The sequence below is a fragment of the Aythya ferina genome (assembly GCF_964211825.1).
Source record: "Aythya ferina genome assembly, chromosome: 6".
Taxonomy (NCBI): domain Eukaryota; kingdom Metazoa; phylum Chordata; class Aves; order Anseriformes; family Anatidae; genus Aythya; species Aythya ferina.
In genome coordinates this window covers 17891350-17906019 of record NC_140303.1, presented here as the reverse complement: position 1 = coordinate 17906019, position 14670 = coordinate 17891350, and the positions used below count along the sequence as shown (strand labels likewise).

At 36.2% G+C, this 14670-nt stretch overlaps 1 protein-coding gene across 1 annotated transcript in view; it reads right to left on the bottom strand.

Moving 5' to 3' along the window:
* Positions 1-14670, bottom strand: part of CCDC141 (coiled-coil domain containing 141) — an 82197-nt gene that overhangs the window by 33047 nt on the left and 34480 nt on the right. Inside the window, 8 exon segments of the mRNA XM_084523712.1 lie at positions 625-804; positions 1085-1273; positions 1881-2003; positions 2825-3004; positions 5376-5552; positions 6635-6826; positions 9074-9193; positions 10894-11035. Coding sequence (XP_084379838.1) covers positions 625-804; positions 1085-1273; positions 1881-2003; positions 2825-3004; positions 5376-5552; positions 6635-6826; positions 9074-9193; positions 10894-11035 — 1303 coding nt within the window.

Below are 14670 nucleotides of genomic sequence, written 5' to 3'. Positions count from 1 at the left end.
ATCCACTAATAAGGTAATACATTTTAGTTCCTTTTTGTTCTTTTGTTATCCTTTGCTTATAGGAGAATAAATAAGCAAAATAACCTTTAAAAAGTATCAGGAGTCTCATACATAGGTGTGGCATTCAAGAAACAACCAACAGGGCCTTGACCTGCACAAAAATTACTAGAGAACAGAAAGTCGTGCTTTCTCCCTCCCTGCCCCAATGCTTATATTTTTAAAATTTCCTCCTGATCTCAAACCTATTTTGAGGTTTTCCAATGTAAGATCTTTTCATTAGATCATTAAAAAATTAAAACAAGATTTGAAAAATGCCATTTTTTTTTTCTTCTTAGCAAAACCAGTTTATAATATGAGAGTAACTAATGAAGAATAAATATAATTCCGAGATGTTTTGCTTAATTTGTTGGCTGTATATCAGCAAACTCTAAAAGCATAAATCTTCAAATTATTAACTACTATGGATTCTATATTTTGTTTTCTTTTGAAAGTATTCTCAAAGCTCTGTATTTATTTTTCTCACTGTATTAATACATTTTTGTACATTTAAAAGCCAGTAAGATAGCTCTATAATCTTATTTCATATTTATCCCTGATTTCACAGATCATTCTAATTTTACTCACAGTTTGCTGCACTGCAGACAAGATATCCACTCCCCAGGTAATAAACAGTTTATAAAGCTGTCTGATATGTGCATGTTTCTTCTGAGCATTCAAAAGGTAGGCTTTAGCATGGTGCACATCTTCAGGGCCCTCAGTTATTTCAGGAATATCCAGTTCTCCTGATTTTGATAGACATTCCAGCTAGAATATATTAAACTGAAAATCAGCGTGTGTTTTGAATGTGAGCAGAAGCTTACTATTCCTTTCATATCCATAACTTGTTAACCTAAATTTTGAGTAATTAAATTTCAGATCTTTGTTTTAAATTCTCCAAATTTCATGCAGTTTTAGATCCAAAATTTCTGATCACCAGGCAGGGGAATTTTGTTTATTTGGGTGAAAAAGGACAGATGACAGACACCAATATAAAAAAAAGAGGCTGGCTACAAAAGGAAGATGAATTTTAAAAGATTATACTCACTTCTTTTTTAACATGATGGAATTTAACTGTTTTGTTGAAAATTTCATCGTATTCTGTCATCGTGTTCTTTACCATTTGATATAGATGAATAAGCTCACTCATTCTCTCAGAATTCTCTTTCACAGGAAATCCTTTCTGACTTGGCGATTCTAATACTTTTATCATGTACTCAATTTCAGCATTCAGTTGCTAGCAAAAAGGAGCAGAAATTACAGAAATATGTTTGCATGATTTTCCTTACATTTTATGAAATAAAACAACCTATGAAAAGTAAATTATCTTAGGGAAAAATAAATGCCTCTTTAAAACACTCTCCATATTCTTTACTCTTTTGCTAGGTTGAATTATCAACTATTACCCAGAAACAGTCCTTAATCAAAACAATAGCGTCAAGCTCTGATGCTTAGGGGAACAAGAGACTGTCCTACTTGCTAAAACTCAGTAACAGTATTCAGAGGATGCAGGATACTCAGTATGATATACCTCAGCCTCTGACCACCTCTGACTCCAAAGAGTAAAGCTGATGATCTCCTTGTACTCTCCCCACCTCAATGCCTGTGCGTCACTTCAATACACAGCTAGCATTCCACAAGATATTCTGTGGATGCTGAAGGTAAAACATCTTCTCCCGTATCTCACCAACACAGACAAAACCTCCCTTCTGGAAAATCAATATACAGTGTAGAACAGACCCCAGGCACTGTCTAAAAGCAATGTCAGTTATTATTTACTCAAGATAAAAAAAAAAAAAAAAAAGTTTTGATCCACCATACACTCCACTATTCCAGCTTCTCACCTGAAACTGTGGTTTCATTTGGTTAAGCTTTTGCAGTTCTAAGGCAATACAAAGTTCACTTCCAAGATCAATTGTTGACATAAGCCTAAGAGCCTCTTGAAGAATCTTTAGCCCATGAGTAGTCTAAAAGATAACCAGACATTTCAGTATTTCTTTAGTAAATAAAAAAAAATAGTTAAACCCAAATCTAAATTTGTAACAAGAACCTTTCCCAAGCCAGATATAAAAGCTGTCAGTAATTTTCCTTAAAACAGTTTAGGAGGAAAAGGAAGGGGGGGGGGGGGGGGATAATGAGGAGGATATTCTGAAGTTGATTGTTGTATTTTTAATGTAGTCTTTTTTTTTTCCCCCCCAGCTATAAACCTCTGTCTCAAACCCTGTGACTTTGAAAAGGGTGACAAGAGATCTTGATAGTATACAAAAATGATTCACACACTGAGATGGGAGGACCCATGCACACAGTGCATTCTTTGTGAAAACAGATGATGTGGTGGTGATTTAGTGTTAAGTCACACTGGAAACAGTGCCCATAAGCCTCTGGTTCTGCTACTAACACAGCTAGCATTGTTTTTAAGGAACACTGCACACTGTACATCTGCCACGGAGGTTGTTGGACTTGACTTTAGTAACTAATAGGACACAAATTAATTTGGTAACTTAAATTAGAACAAGATGTTGCTACAAAAAAAAAGGAAAAACATATAAAAAAGCACTTTTGCTATAGTACAGAAAACTGACTACTTGTATGTATTTGAATAAGGGCAAAAAAAAATCAAAAACTGTTCGTGCTTCAATGACTGAGTGGTGGAATAGACTATGGAGAATTATCTTACTGATGATTTCTCTTTCTTAAATGATACCTATAACAGTTGATGAGAGTCACAGACAAACCAGTAACAATCTAGAAACGCTTGTCGCAGTTGTTTTCTTGCTTTTTTACTTACCTTAGTTAGTTGTTCTTCAAATATCAAGCACTGTTGCTTGATAGGTTTTACTTGATTAATTTTAAAATTCCAGACTGCCCAAAGATCGGTCAGCTCTTTCTTTCCTTTACTCAGATTAATAATGGTATCTTCCGTTACTTGTACAGTATTTTCTGCTTTCAATATTAAGCTCTCATTTGCCTGGCAAATAAATAAACACACATTTTCCCACATTTGAATTAAACAAAAAAATACAATAAAAAAATCATTAAAGTCCCAACAAAACTTAATAAAAAGCAATTATTCTAGAATACTTTCATTGAAAATTTCTGATACTCCAGGTGTCTTTAAATAATTTCTGAATAGACAGAACTACCCAAAAACCTACTTCTGGGGAGTAGCAGCTGGAAAGTGAAGGGTATGAAGAACAGACCACTCTGTGCTGATAACCAAAGCAGCACTGGAGCATGGGAGAGATAATGTGTTCAGCATTTGAATATTGGTGAGTTTTCCTCTTTTTAGCACAGCATATATCAGAAACACTGCAGGAAATCTAGTAATGTCCTTTCTGCTTTTCTCATTTCAGAGTTTCTCTTTTAAGAAAAGTGTTTGTAGATTACTTGTATGATATGTATCCTTCCAGACACTTAAATCTACAACCTAAGAGTATCATGAGAAGAGAGTAGCAGTATTTTCTGTGGTGGTAACACACTTCCAGGTCCCTAGAGAGAAAACATCCGAATACACATTTAGATTTTAAGTGACACATTGAGACATATTCAGCTTGACTTTACACTATCTATGCCTGCCTGTATCCAGTTGTGACAGCACACACTTTAGCCCACACTAACTGCCTGAATACCTTCCCTGAGTAGGTTTTTCCAGCTCATCTTACTTGCTCCTGTATGTTATCATGACCATCTCCCCCTTCTCACCCTCTCAGCTCGTTGTAATTGCTCTCTAATCTCTCCAATGAAAACAGAAATAACAGCTGTGTATCTAAGCTATCCACATTAACTGAAATCAGTTCAGGAGGCATGGTTTAGGGAATGATTGTATGCAAATCTCAACCAATCAATCATGAAGAGGTGTTGGAAAATTAGATAAGGATGCCCAGGCAATCCAGCTGAGCCCAAGAAAGAATGTAACAACACCAGAAAAGATTATCTATAAGGAAGCAGCTCTAGCGTCCATTTTCTTAGAACTTCATACACTGCATTGGTAAAAAATAACTCTCAGTGGAAGTAAAATAAACCAAATCCTGCACTTACATATATGCTTCTTTCCAATATGAGCAAAATTGATATGTCCTTGGATTATATTTATGTGCATGTATAGGGTCACTTATTAAGGATTAAAATAAAAAAAATCTTGATTGGCAATGAAGTAGTTATAATGCCATTAGCACTCACACTTTCATATCTTACAAATATATAGCAGAATTACTCCCTTTAAGGACAGGTACTGGAGAAGTCACAAACCATCAGCCACAGAATTAGGATTAAACCTCATCACAGGCAAACATCAAATACTCATTACAGTTTATCAGATTATGCTAATTTACACAGAAAACAAGAAGCCAATTCTCTCCTGCTAGGGAAAAGGCACACAGCAGATTTTCTTGATGAAAACCTCCAGAATTCTTCCTTTGATTTTTACACTTTTAATATGAGCTTTCCTACACATCAACCAGGATAGGATGCTCAATTAACCCATGCATTTGACGATTTGCTGCAGAATTTCTACACAGGGGTCATTTATCTATACCGATTTTGTACAGTGCAGCTAATACTAACAAAAGGCAAATTTCCATTACAAAAAATTTGCAGGCTCTGATTTCAGTGAAATTTCAGGTTTTCAGCATCAAAACAAATAGCATTGCTAGCTGTATAACCTTAGTTGCCTAAACTCCATAGGATTGGCTTATTCAGACTTATAACTTGGCTTCCTTGTCTACATCTCCACATTTTTGCCCCTTCTGTAAGTACCAAGCCTGCAAAGTGCACTTCATAAATGCAAAAGAACAGTGAATAATACCATGATACAGCTAACAATTCTGTGCAGAGCAAGAGAAATTTATACGTCAGAACTTTGGGAGGTAAGTTCTAGTTCTACCTGCAAAGTCATGCCACATATTATACATACTTGTGTATAAATGGTGGTATAAAATATTTGATCACCTTATTTCAGGTTAAAACTTTACCTCACTTTGATTTTGTAAACATTTTGACATTTTCAAATCAAAGTGTTTTTTTTTTTTTTTTTTTTTTTTTTTACACAACTCCATACTGTGAAAGTATGGATATTAAGTTTCTCATTCTGAAAAATTTCTCATGAACTAGGAATGCAAAATTTACAGAATTATTCTGTTTTAACTGTGATTCCATAGAAACATCACAGTCATTTTATCTTCTCAACTCCCTACCCTCCTTACTGAAACAAAGAACAAATACTTTGCCTTAGACAAGTTCTTTGATGAAGGGTGGCAGAACCAATACAGCTGTCTGTCATCATTTCACTATGTTCCTTGAGAAAAGTGATAACTCCATGAAAAAAAAAATAAAAATCTCACCATATTTGCTAAATTAAGGAAATTGTGACCCAAATTTTCAGTGGAAAAAATCATCTTTATAGTCTTCTGCCACTTGGTATTAGCTGACTCTATTGCACTTTTATTTTCAACCTCTCTGCTTGTTTGTAGTGGTTCTGCTTGAAAAAAATCCTTCAGATTTTGAATATGGTCATTCACCTATGAAAGATATAAAATAAACATTAACAAAAAAAATCAATAGCTATAATCAGAAGGTACATAGACATTATAAAATTGAAAGTAAAATTAATGTTATACTGAATCTTTTACAGGTTTTTAAATCTATCTTCCTCCCTAAGACCTATACAAACACTAAACAATGTTTCAAATAACCTGTATACCAGTAGATGGCAAGCAGAGAACAGTAATTCATTCAATTTGTCACATATCATTACATAAATATTATATAACATGATACCCATGCAATTATTTTCACAGATCTGTTTAATATCAAGTAAATGGTATTAGCAAGAATCAGAAGTAGATGTGATCCAATTTTTTTTGACTTTTTTTAAACTCAAGGTACCAAATAAATCTTATGCCTAATTTTATCTGATAGGTTCCATTCCATCATCAATTTATTTGTAGATATAAAAGAACAACAACAGTGCTGTAAAATATTAAAACAAACATTACATCAAAATGAAAAATAATTTCGCTGGGCATCATTAGCACAGATAAAATTTTAATGGTATTAATGGATTATGATCTCAGCTAGAACTACTTTGTATTTCATTTTTAAGTCCATTCAGAAAAATCAGCCCTTCAGTGGAAGTGCAAGACTGTGATAAATATCCATATCAACATATTGCATAAATATGTTATGATAAATATTTTTTTAAATATATGAAACAAAACCGGTAAATTTATAAGCCAGAGTACATACATGTAAGCATTTTTATTATATGTAGAATGAGAGAACAAGAGAGAACACACACACAAGAGAAAAGCAAAAATCCAGTGATATTACTTCCTATGATGGTGATATAGATCAGTAGAAAATCTGTACGTAGGCTAATCATTATGGTGATGCAAGTTCAATGATCAGGGCTGTTTGCCCTGATGGAACAGCTCTCCTTTAATGCAGAAAGAAGCTTACCAAGACTTTTGGAGCTTCCAAGGCATACTTCTCATAGAGGATCTCATGGTATACAGGATACTTGTCTTAGCTAAATTAAAACATGTTTTCCCTTCTAAGATTTTTGCACTGCTTAGTCAGAGAATAAGTAAAAAATCTGTACCTCCACTGCTGACTTTAAAAAGTTCACATAAGTTGTTAGGATTTCCAGTTTTGAATTAATATTTCTTTCAATTTTTTTCAGTTCTTCATTCAGAAAGTCAGTTTTGCTAGAAAAAGCTGCCATTTGCTTGGGTTCAAACTCTTCCATGTCTTTGATGATTTCATTAGCTGCTTCCAGTTCATGTGAAGCTTCCTTTCAGGGCATAAACACAGAACAAAATGTATAATGACCACAATGAACTTGTGAATATTGATAACACATTTGTAATTCTCAGTAGTATTACTTTATTCTGTATAATTCAATTACTTAGTTGAAGAGCTCATAACGTCCATTGTGTGCTGAAATACACCATTTCTTTCCTGTAACATTTTAAACCTAAAAACTATCCATTTAGTTATCAAAATAGCCATTTTAAATGGACAAAAAATAGGAATCTCCATATTCAGATCAAGTAAACCACTTCACAGTGCAAGAATATGGGAACACAGCCATCCAGAATTGATATGCTACCTTGAATAAATGGTACAGCCCAATCGTCTGAACTGATTCCTTACAGCTAAATGCCCCTTAGATGTTTCTCATACCTTTTTTTTTTTTTTTTTCCTTTCTCTAATCACACTCTAGAGTGTGCCTCTGGGTCTTCAGAAGTCTACTGCTGTAATTGTTTCAAGGTCTGTCCCTGTAGCCCTTTGGTTTATTAATTGACTTCCACCCCTGATTTCACTGTTGAATCAATAATTGTTTCCTTGCTCCAGATTAGTCCTTACCTGCCAAGCTACATTTTCTTGCATGGGGCAAACCTGTTGAAATCAGATTGAGATCAAAAAGTAGGTCATATCTGTTACAGCATCAACTGCTCAAACCCGGAAGAAAGTCACAGTATGTGGTCATGCAGATACACTGGGAGTTACTAATATTTTCCACGGTTCAGCTGGGATTAGTGTTTTCAGCTGTTTTGTTTTAACTCATAGCTTCATTCAAGGAATGAAGGCTTCATTTTACTTGCAACTTTTTCCATTGCATCATACTAACCTAACCATACATAAAGCACATGTACATTTTCCCTTATTGAACATTACCTTGAAATCGTACACCAAAAGAGAACTTCTAGAAAACATTTGTTCTCAACTGCATATGAAGAACATAAAGAAAGAATGACATCCAGCTTAGGCCAAAGTAAACAGGTTTCAGTCAAACATGAGAAAACTGGGAAACAGGAAATCACTTTGGAAACCAAGATATTCAATACCTATTTAAAATAGATTTTTACAGAATTATTACCTCATAAATTGTAAGACACTGTCTTGTAAGATCCTTTGACAATGGTGTCTCACCTCTTGATAATAAGAATCACTGCATATCTATAATGATTTGCTTATCTACTTCTATATATTTAACTCAAACCACTTAGCATATCTGTTTCTGTCACTCAGCCAAGTGCACAAACTCTAGCATATCACAATCCATAGAAGGAATAGGTAGGTGACAGGTTACTGCTGTCAAGGCAGATAGTACATTGCAAAAGAGATAATACCCTAGACTTACCTCCAAATAACAATTTGACAAAGACAGTAAAAACTATTATACCGTCATGTGCTACAAAAATGGGCTCTTGCTGATCTACTGCAAAGTTCCCTGAAACAAAAGACACCTCCATAGGAGTAATGTGTTTTTTAAGAGCTCCTAAAATATAGGATACAGCTAAAATACATACCGCAATGCTGTTCAGCTTAACCACAACAAAAGCAATTTTGTCAAGAGCACAGAGGGAATGAAAAGTGGAGTGGCTTTAACCCACTTCTAGATACTACAGCATTGCTAGAGGAACTGGAAAGGCCCTAGATGTGACCTGAAAACAACCTTATCTTTGTACAGAGCTGAGTACTGCAGTGCTTTCATGTAGTGCCTGCATTCCCTACATGACCAATGGATACATCAGATGGTAGCTTTACAGCCCTCTTTGCTGTTCTTCTACCTGGCAACTACTTTTTCAGGAGGAAAATCCACCCCCCCCCCCCCTTTTTTTTTCCTTATTCATCTCCTTTATTTGGCATAACAACCACAAGACAAAGGAATAGTTTACTGTGCCTCTATATACACGATATTTAAATTTTGTGCCTCAGGAGGGAGCAGGAATATACATCTGGAGTTGTCCTTTCAAGTGCTGACTCTAGGATCTTGAGGTAGTGACACTTGGATCCTATAAACATTAGAGTCTTGAAGCAGAAACAAATAACACGAGATGAAGAGACAACATGGCCAAGGACTCACTTGCAACGTTATCTGTGTTTTTAAACAGAACTATAGACCTATTTGCTTTCCAAGAATATACAAGAAAACGTTCAGTCCCTCACCCTACTTAGAAGTACGTACAGTATGCATTTGTCTTTAAGACTAATTAACATTATTGTGTTTTTTTTGTTTGTTTGTTTGTTTTACCTTTATTTGACTAGCCAGTTCCAGGTGTTCGTTCAAAATTCTTTCTGACTCAGACAAACAGGAATCAATCTCCAAAGCAACTGCAAGCTTCAGGGTGATTTTTTTAATCGATCGTGATACCTTTATTTGAAAGCATTATTTATGTAGTTAGTTTAAACGAGTAGACAGTATAATAAATCATTTTGCAGAGAAAAAAAAAAGGAAGTAACACTTGGCTGTCACTGTTTAAAATATGTACTTTTTATAATCAGAGAAATTAAGAAATGAGAAGACCAAAGAATAAATTTCTACTATTGCACATTTAACAGGTACAGTCAGAAACTGAAGAAAAAACTCCTGTCTGCTCTCATTTTGCTGAAGTGCTTTTCCTTTATGCTAAGTACTCCATGCTTGTTATTTCAATAAGGCACAGCTGTATTAATATCTAGGTATGTTAATAATGGCATAAGTACTTTCGTGATGCTCCATTCTATGAAAAGACTACACAATCTTTTTTTCAGAAAGTTCATTTAAGGCTTCTCTGCCAAGATAGAAGACCTATTTTCATTTTTCAATACACATACACAATTCCACTTCATTGTCACTGTAAGATGTGACATGAAGTAAATCTCAGGGCAGCTGAATTTAGCACCATGTTCTTTGGGATACTTTGTATTAGCAGAAGATTAGAAATGCTTTGCTTGGTAGGAATATAACAATGAGCACTGTTCCTTGTAATGAAAGATCATGTATTATGACTTAAATCTCCAAAATGTTGTCTAATGGAAGACTGGGAATAAAGTTATTAGAACAAACTGTGCAGAATGAAACCATGTAAATATTAGGGTCTACCTTTTGAGTAAAAATTACCTTCATTATTGTAGCTTTAGCTTAAGAATGATGGTATGCTAGTGACATCATTGCTACAAAACCAAGAGGAGCTATCAGCAAATATACTTTCAACCAAACTCAACAATATTTGCATTGTATTCTAATATTATTAATGCCTCTTCTGTTGAAAATGTGCTATGGGACCAATGTATTGCAAATTGCCTTCCCATTTGATTCAAAGTAGTTCATTATAAACATCATACAAATATGAAATATCAGATTACATTCTTAATTATTCAGTCATCAAATTTGAGTACTTTTTTTTTTTTTTTTTTTCTACACTCTGGGATTTCCTTAGTATGAACTTTGTTAAAAGATTATAAGTTTTTTAATTTGTTTTTAATTCACATATGGAACCTTAATTAGGAGTCATGGGTCTACTTCATCTCTGACAAATTATTAAAAAGTCCTCAGTATTACAGAACATTCAAACACTTTAGAAAAGCTGTGATTTCCTTAAAGCATATCTTATTGAATTAAAGGAATTATTTTAGTGAAGAGAATCCACTTTTCTTCAGGCTAACTGAAAAATTTACTGCAGTTCAGCCACCGTGCTTATTAACCCTCAATTTTGCCATAATTCTACTTTTATCTGCAGCACAATGAAACAGAAGACAGAAACAGTATAGCAAACCTATATGCAGGTCACAATACTAATTATTCACTTAATTTCCAAAAGAATAACTTACATAATAGCTCATTATCTAAGCAAAGCATTGCTTTATTAAAAGATGGTTGGTAAAATGTTCTCATGGAAACATTTCTCAGAACAGTTTTAGGTTCACTGGTTCTGATAGCATTCAGCATTCTAACTAAAACTGTGTGCTCTCTAACAAACCAGTGTTATTTGTAATTTGTGTTATTTGAGTTAAGCTTAATATTCACATAGTTAAACTATGGATATGCAGTGCATTGCTAACATATTAACAAGAAGGCATGTTACAATGTACCATATTTAGATGATCTTCAAGTGAGGTACTCCATTGTTGTTTCTTCAAAGTAAGTTCTTTATAATCTGGACACTGCCTGAGTAATTGATCCACTTTTTTTTGAACATACTCTATGATTTTCTGAATTCCTGTTACCCAAGAGCTAAAATGGAAAAGTGCAACTATTAGCATTTCTCAGTTTTGCTCAGCAATCAGGCTTTTAATGACTTAAAAAACAAAACAACATTTATGATTATTTTTGTAAGTAATTTCACAAGAACTTTAAGCTGTGACACTTACAAAAAAAGTAATCAAGAAAAATATTAACCTGAATGCCAACAAAACTGACAAGTAGCACTCAGATATGACATTTCAAAAAAAATCATTTATTGCCAGTTGCGTAAATTAAATTCACTTGTCGTATATCCATATCCACTGAGAAATATTTAATTTTACAAATAGTACCGACGACCTTAGTTGATCTAAAGACTGAGACCACAAGCAGAATGGCCGTAAAAAGAGCAAAATTATACAACATAATTTCATAGAATCATAGAATCATAGAATATCCTGAGTTGGAAGGGACCCTTAAGGATCATCAAGTCCAACTCTTTGACACCGCACAGGTCTACCCAACAGTTCAGACCATGTGCCTAAGTTCACAGTCCAATCTCTTCTTAAATTCAGACAGGCTCGGTGCAGTGACCACTTCCCTGGGGAGCCTGTTCCAGTGTGCAACCACCCTCTCTGTGAAGAACCCCCTCCTGACGTCCAGCCTAAATTTCCCCTGCCTCAGCTTAACCCCGTTCCTGCGGGTCCTGTCACTAGTGTTAATGGAGAAAAGGTCTCCTGCCTCTTGACACCCCCTTACGAGGAAGTTGTAGACTGTGATGAGGTCTCCCCTCAGCCTCCTCTTCTCCAGGCTGAACAGGCCCAGTGACCTCAGCCGTTCCTCGTACGTCTTCCCCTCAAGGCCTTTCACCATCTTCGTAGCCCTCCTCTGGACACTTTCCAACAGTTTCATGTCCTTTTTATACTGTGGTGCCCAGAACTGCACACAGTACTCGAGGTGAGGCCGCACCAGCGCAGAGTAGAGCGGGACAATCACCTCCCTTGACCTACTAGCGATGCCGTGCTTGATGCACCCCAGGATACGATTGGCCCTCCTGGCTGCCAGGGCACATTGCTGGCTCATATTCAACTTGCTGTCTACCACGACCCCCAGATCCCTCTCTTCTAGGCTGCTCTCCAGCGTCTCATCGCCCAGTCTGTACATGCAGCCAGGGTTTCCCCGTCCCAGGTGCAGGACCCGGCACTTGCTCTTATTGAACTTCATGCGGTTGGTGATCGCCCAGCTCTCCAACCTGTCCAGATCCCTCTGTAAGGCCTTTACGCCCTCATTTGAGTCCACAACTCCTCCAAGTTTGGTGTCATCAGCAAACTTGCTCAAAATACCCTCTATTCCTACATCCAGATTGTTTATAAAAATATTGAAAAGTACCGGCCCTAAAATGGAGCTTTGAGGGACCCCACTGGTGACCGCCCGCCAGCCTGACGCAGCCCCATTTACCATAACCCTTTGGGCCCTGCCCGTTAGCCAATTGCTCACCCATCGTATGATGTTTTTATTTAGCTGTATGGTGGACATTTTGTCCAGTAGGATCCTATGGGAAACCGTGTCAAAAGCCTTGCTGAAGTCCAAAAAAATCACATCAGCTGGTGTCCCTTGGTCCACCATACGGGTGATCTTATCATAAAAGGAAATCAGGTTAGTTAGGCAGGACCTACCCTTCACAAACCCATGCTGGCTGGGACCAATGACTGCTTTGTCCCCCAGGTGCGCCTCAATAAGTTCGAGAACCAACTTCTCCATGATTTTACCAGGCACTGACATGAGACTGACAGGCCTGTAATTGCTAGGGTCTTCTTTCTGACCCTTCTTGAAAATTGGCACAACATTTGCCAGCTTCCAGTCTACCGGGACCTCTCCAAATTCCCAGGATCGTTGAAAAATAATTGAAAGAGGTTCCGCGATGACATCCGCCAGCTCTTTCAGCACCCGAAAGAGCTGGCGGATGTCTTTTTCTACTTTAAAAAAGAATGTTTTCTTTGGACTTTCAAGTATTTCAGTGTCATTACATTAGGTAGACAACGAATGTCTCATACATTCTAAGTCAACATTTTTTTTAAGGATGATATTTTAACAGAAGAAAAGATGACAAAACAACTGCTTGTCTTGTAATTTATAACATTTAATATCAGGAAGAATTCTGTCCTTTTCCGTTCCTCTTGCAATGTGAATATTTTCAGTGTTTTAGCTTACTCGATTCTTTCAGAATCATAGAATGGTTTGAGTTGCAAGGGACGTTGAAGATCATCTAATTCCAACTTTAGCATAGGGTTGTAATGTGCTTTAAGAAGATTTGAAAATAATACAGAAATAAAATCTTATGTCTTCATTTATACTGTGATTTGGCTTTACAATTATGCCACTGAAGTCAATGCACCATCCTTAAACACAGTCCAGCTACTATAAACATCTGTCCTATGGAATAACAGTGTTTTGTTTTCTTTTTTTGTAAAAGTAATTACAGTGAATAAAATAATTTTTTCAGATTCACCCATTTCTCTGCCTTCAAATGGCACCTGCCAATATTTGTCAGGATTTCCAGTCCCAGGGAAGTAGGAAAAGGGAAGTTTGTGAAGGCAGTTAAGGCTATCAGTGAACTGTACAATAAAGGGAACAGAACAGTATCAGGATTTAGTCTTCATAGGAGTCCTGTTTCCTGTACAAATCTTCCTCCTTTGGCCTTAACCGTTCATACAAATCTTGTTGTCCCATTGGGTTAATCACTGAGCTAAGTACTGGCCAGTATTAATGGACAGCATACTAGTTTATACATGACAAGGACAAAGGCCTCTGTTTTCCCTCTTTCAAAACATGAATGTTTCTGGGGGAAATTATTGTTCTGCAATATAAACACTTTAGCACATTTGCAGACAGAACTCATTGCTTCAGCCATAAAGCAATGAAGGCTTATGAGTTGGCTGGAAATATTTGGGATATCTCCAAAAGCTATGGATTGGGAAAAAAAGAAAAAAAAAAAGAAAAAAGAAAAAAAAGAAAAAAAGAAAAAAAAAAGAAACAACAAAAAAAAAGAAACCTTGTCTTCGTGTACAAAAAACTGACTCTGAGTCAGGATCATTGTGGCATTGAAAACTAGCATTGGGGAGAGCCTAGCCAGCAGGTCACTCCCTTCCATTAAGGGCTTAAGAAGCTGCATCTGGAGGCCAGTTTGAGTCCCCACAGTACAAGAAAGACATAGACAACCTGGAGTAGAACTGAGCTGAATTCAACAGAGGCCACCAAGATGGTTGAGGGTTGGAGCACATGATGTACATTGGCAAGCTGACAAAACTGTGTAAAGACAAGAAGGTAGAGAGGTGATCTAAATGTTGTCTTCCATTATCTATGAGGAAGTGGGGTTACACAAAAGGCAGGATCAGAGTCTTTTCACAGGTGTACAGCAAAAGGTCAAGAAGCAATGCTCACAAATTACAGCAAGGAAAATTTTGGCTAGATAAAAGGAAAACACTTTTCATAAGGAAAAGGCATAAGCACTAAAACAGGATGCCCAAGAGGCTGTGAAGTCTGTCCTTGGAGATATTCAAACTCTGGCCCAGAGTAACCTGATCTAAGTTGAACGTTTTAAACAAGAAATTGCACTAAATGATCTCCAAAGTTCCTTGACAATATAAATTATTCCATGATTGTAATCCTTACCTATTGCCCATACC